The sequence below is a fragment of the Oncorhynchus mykiss genome, chromosome 6 (assembly GCF_013265735.2).
Source record: "Oncorhynchus mykiss isolate Arlee chromosome 6, USDA_OmykA_1.1, whole genome shotgun sequence".
Lineage (NCBI taxonomy): Eukaryota > Metazoa > Chordata > Actinopteri > Salmoniformes > Salmonidae > Oncorhynchus > Oncorhynchus mykiss.
This window is the reverse complement of record NC_048570.1, coordinates 93,752,439-93,757,657: the sequence shown is the minus strand read 5'-3', so window position 1 is coordinate 93,757,657 and position 5,219 is coordinate 93,752,439. Positions and strand designations below refer to the sequence as shown.

Here is a 5,219-nt window from a genome sequence, read left to right as displayed (position 1 = left end):
TAATCACACTGTAGTCTAAACATCAGCCCCAGTCTAACATCAGCCCTGGTATAATCACACTGTAGCCTAAACATCATCTGAGCAACAGGCCCTTTGGTCAGATAAATATTTGTTTGTGTGTTTTACCTCTCTTCTAATCCAAATGCAGTAACATATCATAAAAATGATCAAAACCTTTTAATCAAAGTGGAAATTTATTACAAATTCAGCAGATTACATCTCTGGCAGGAACGAAGGAGGAAGTGATAGGAATGCCTTAGTGTGCCGTCTCAGCTGTCTTCAATGCAGTTGGCACAAACTCTCAGGCAAACCACATTCCCTCTGACCCTGCGAAATGCAAAATGAGTGCAAGCATCATCTCTTCCTGATCGCTCGACTGAAACTTCCTCCTTCCACCACATATAAAAAAAAACTACAACTCATACAAAGCTACTTCACTTGGGGCCCCTGAGTGGCGCAGCGGTTTAAGGCACTGCATCTTAGTGCTTGAGGCGTCACTACAGACACCCTGGTTTGATTCCAGGTAGTATAACATCCGGCGTGATTGGGAGTCCGATAGGGCGGCGCACAATTGGCCCAGTGTCATCTGGGTCTGTTCGGTGTAGGCCGTCGTTGTAAATAACAATAGGTTTCTTTACTGAATTGCCTAGTTAAATTTAAAAAATAAAAACTTGTGACTTTGGTGACAGTGCTTGGCCCCAAATGACACCCTTCATCCTGGTCTATTGACTCTACAGCCAAAGCCTTCACAGATCCCCTTCACTTATTTCCATCACTAACTGATACAGATCTGATATCAAATCAAATCAAATTTATTTATATAGCCCTTCGTACATCAGCTGATATCTCAAAGTGCTGTACAGAAACCCAGCCTAAAACCCCAAACAGCAAGCAATGCAGGTGTAGAAGCACGGTATATATTTGATCACTCTGTTGTCACAGATCATTTTCCTGCGGAGCAGGAAATGCCAATTTTAGTGGTTTAAACAGGCTTCTGAAGTTTGTCATTTCCGGTTTAACATTTCAAACTTGATTTTCCCTCACGAAAACTATATCAACCCCTACAACAACCCAAAAAGTTATAATATAAATTTCCTGGTGCTCCAGTATTCTTTTTCCTGTTGTGAGAAGCTGGGTCAAATGAACCTGTTACAGTTTGCTCTGGGAAAAGGGGCAAAGCTGATTATTAAGTGCAATGTAGCGGCTGTGTTTAGTCTTTTCACCATCACATCAGCTCTGAAAGAGATGTGATTGGTCAAATTAACAATTAGTGGGAAAAAGATCAGAATTGGGCTGCCTGTCTAAACACTGCCAACTAGTCTCTATTATGATAAACCTGTTTAACTTGTTCTGGGTTTCTGCTGCTTCAGTGTAGTACACACATTCACCACAGACAGACCCAACCCATTGCATCCATTTCTTAGTCCTGTCCAGTCCATCACCATGTCCACGTTAGACAGATAACTGCTGCTCTCAGTCTTTGTTTAAAAAAAAGCCTTAGGAATCAAAAACCGGTGTAGCAAGGTGTCTGCCTCGGTTCAGAGAAAAACAACATTCTCCCAAAGGACGTAGCGTGAAGAACCTGGTCATTCAGGGTGTTAATGTTCTTCACCAAGGTTTACAGTGCCTTTGGAATGTGTTCAGACCCTTAACTCTGTACTTTGTTGATGCACCGTTGGCAGTGATTACAGCCTTGAGTCTTCTTGGGTATGACGCAACAAGCTTGGCACACCTGTATTTGGGGAGTTTCTCTTATTCTTCTCTACAGAGCCTCTCAAGCTCTGTCAGGTTGGATGGGGAGCGTTGCTGCACAGCAATTTTTTGATCTATCAAGAAATGTTTGATTGGGTTCAAGTCTGGGCTCTGGCTGGGCCAGTCAAGGACATTCAGAGACTTGTCCCGAAGCCCCTCCTGCATTGTCTTGGCTGGGTGCTTAGGGTCGTTGTCCTGTTGGAAGGTGAACCGTAAGCCCAGTCTGAGGGCCTGAGTGCTCTGGAGCAGGTTTTCATCAATGATCTCTCTGTACTTTGCTCCGTTCATCTTTGCCTCAATCATGACCAGTCTCCCAGTCACTGGCATTGAAAAAACTTCCCCACAGCATACCATAAAGGCCTGATTGGTGGAGTGCTGCAGAGATCATTGTCATTCCACAGAGGAACTCTAGAGCTCTGTCAGAATGACCATCGCGTTCTTGGTCACCTCCCTGACCAAGGACCTTCTCCACCGATTGCTCAGTTTGGCTTGGCGGCCAGCTCTAGGAAGAGTCTTGGTGGTTCCAAACTTCTTCTATTTAAGAATGAAGGAGGACTCTGTGTTCTTGGGGACCTTCAATTCTGCAGAAGTGTTTTGGTACCCTTCCCCTGATCTGTGCCTCGATACAATCCTGTCTCTGAGCTCGGACAATTTGACCTCATGGCTTGGTTTTTGCTCTGACATGCACTGTCAGGTGTGTGCCTTTCCAAATCATGTCCAATCAATTTAATTTACCACAGGGGAACTCCAATCAAGTTGTAAAAACATCTCAAGGATGATCAATGGAAACAAGATGCACCTGAGCTCAATTTTGAGTCTCATAGCAATTTTGTAAATTTGCCAACATTTCAAAAATGCTGTTTTTGCTTTGTCATTATGGGGTATTGTGATGTCATGATGGGGTATTGTGATGTCATTATGGGGTATTGTGTGAGGCTACTGAGGTTTTTTAAATTCATTTAATCCATTTTAGAATAAGTCTGTAACATAACAAAATGTGTAAAAAGTCAAGGGGTCTGAATACTTTCCAAATGCACAGTATATCCTTTTCCCATCCCCTGGAGGTGTTGCCATCATTGTTTTTTGTTTGTTAGTTAGTTAGTGTATGAACAAACAACGAGGAAGTGATTGGTACATCAGTCAGTCTGTTACTGTATGAGATCAGCAGGGAGGACCAGGTTTGTGTAGGTCTGTCCATGCGTTGACCTGGTGAGTGATACTGTGGGTGGTGGTGGCTATCAGCCGTGAGTAGGTGCAGCGGTCATAAGCCACAGGGAAAACCTGGAAGAGGTTTCCACTGGGGGGGTCAGTAGGCCGGATGCCCAGGTGTCTCATACACAGTCCCAGATACACATCCTCTATGTAGACGGCTTTAACATGCCTGGACGCCTCCACCAGCTTCCTGGGGAGGTCTAAGGTGAAGACATAGCCCAAGCCCAGAGCATAAGGTGGGTATACCGGTTCAGGAAACACCTCCTTTGGAAGGTACCATTTGGAGTTATGGTCTCTTAGAACAGCGGCCCATTGAGCCACTAGTCCAGTCTGGTAGTTCTGCGTTGGAGCGTGAAGCAGCATGTTGACCAAGGTGTTCACGTTGAGGAACATGTCTGAGTCGATCTTCATGGCGTAGGAGGCGTTGGGGCAGCGAGAGCTCAGCCACTCCATCATCACCATGGTCTTGATGGTCAGGTTTTTGTAGCTGTCTATGAAGTCGCTCTGCAGCAGATCCTGGTGCTCTTTGCTCTCCTGCAGCACCTTCTCCTGGAGCTGCTCTGTCTCCTCTCCACTGGGCAGTCCCAGCAGGAAGAACAGACGGACCTCTCTGCCCAGTACCTGCCTCTCACTGCCCCAAGTCCTGCGGACGGCCTCACGGGCCTCCCTGTTATAGGGCGCCACTGGCACCATCAGAACCAGGAAGGGGTTCTGCTCCCGGCATTTCTCTGGCTCATCCAGGATGAAGGAGTACTCATGTGGGTATTGTACATGGTACGGTCCTCGGGACACGTACGGGGGAGGAGCGGCCAGAATCGCAACTGACATGTTTGCTGCTGGCTTGGTTGTTGAAGGTGAGATCCTTTCTTTGAGGTCAACTGCCAGGATGACCACAATCATCATCACGACCAGGAACAGAAACAGGCAAAGGCAGCTGTTGCGACACCAGCGTCTCTTTTTGAGCTGTGTTTTGTCCTCCCCCTTCTGGCCATCATCAGTACTGCTGAAACACAAGGTTGAGAAAAATACATCTACTGTCAGTGTCTGACCACAGTTTCTCTAATTGATTCATTACTCCTTACGTTGGTTTAAATTCACAATGGAAGTTAATATATTTTATAGTTAGTAAGATAAGATGGTTTTTGTTTTTACATATGAACTATGTTCACTTCATCGTACTATATACAATCAATCAACATCATGCACTAGAATTTATTTGAATGTTCGATGTTTAGAAGAGAACTCCCCCCCCCCCCCACCCCTCTCCCTCTGTGGCTCACCATTGTTTAGAGATGAGGGGCTGGGCATCATGGGCGTCAGGTGGGGGGCGCTGGGTCCAGAAGTTGTGGCAGACCCCCATCATGCATTTGGGTAAGATTGTATCAAAGAGGGTGTATAGAAGTCTGACAGAGATAAGTTACTCTAACAATCTGAGGCTCAGAATGTCAGCTCTCTGAATGTCAACGACTATGTTTTTAAAAAAAATGGGCTTTATTACGTTTCAGGTAAATTATGACGCTGTTTACCGTTGTCCATTTACGTTAGTCACCGTTCCTGGCTCTGCTTAAGGGGTAGTTCTCCCATAAACACCAATTGCGATAGTAGCTGGGTCTGTTCTGCTTATTTCGTTGACTTCAAATGAACCAGGAAAAAGAGCCAGTGAGATTTATCACTTTCTCTTCCGTCTCTGACGGTTGATTAGCAGTGGGTGGAGCATCGGTGGGAGGGCCGCTGTCTGACTTCATGGGTCTCAGCATGTCAGTAGCACAGCTGCTTTCTCTGTGGTTTCCTGTGTTGTTGGCATCACTCTCATGGCAACCGTTTTCCTTCTGTCAGTGATGTGTCATGAAGTGTTACAAACAGAAAATAAGTCTGACTTTTAAGACCTTGAACCAAATATCAACAATAGTACTTATCACTGTCAATGTCAACATTTACAACCACCTATATATCACCTGTGTGTGTCTGAGAGAGAGAAAGAGATCACAGAAGGGTTCTGGGATATAATATCTTTTAACTTCTGTCATGAAGACGTACATATTATGATTTCAGAAATATTAGCAATCTTACTTTTCTGCTATTTTAAGAACAAAATCTGTTAGAAGTCTTCCAATACATTGCCTGTAGTCGTTTTAATATTTTTTCCACTAAACCAACGTTGAACCAGTTTGTTTGTCCTGTACGCTGCTCAAATGTACCGTTTACATACACCTTAGCCAAAAACATTTTAAACTCAGTTTTTCACAATTCCTGAC

General features: G+C 44.7%; 1 protein-coding gene across 1 annotated transcript; it reads right to left on the bottom strand.

Annotated features, from left to right (window-relative positions):
• Nucleotides 1–2,613: 2,613 nt before the first annotated feature.
• LOC110518908 (beta-1,3-galactosyltransferase 1-like) lies at nt 2,614–5,219 on the bottom strand. The gene is made up of 2 exons (XM_036981623.1): nt 4,245–5,219; nt 2,614–3,967 (listed from the first exon to the last, which is right to left on the bottom strand). The coding sequence occupies exons 1-2, from the start codon at nt 4,325–4,327 to the stop codon at nt 2,914–2,916; spliced, it is 1,137 nt and encodes a 378-aa protein (XP_036837518.1). The 5' UTR covers nt 4,328–5,219; the 3' UTR covers nt 2,614–2,913.

Bases quoted from the DNA above. Each gene is read 5' to 3' on its own strand.
- LOC110518908 (XM_036981623.1), bottom strand. From the start codon at position 4,327: ATGATGGGGGTCTGCCACAACTTCTGGACCCAGCGCCCCCCACCTGAC. The intron at 3,968-4,244 runs GTGAGCCACAGA...CTTGTGTTTCAG, and splicing joins CCCCTCATCTCTAAACAATG to CAGTACTGATGATGGCCAGA.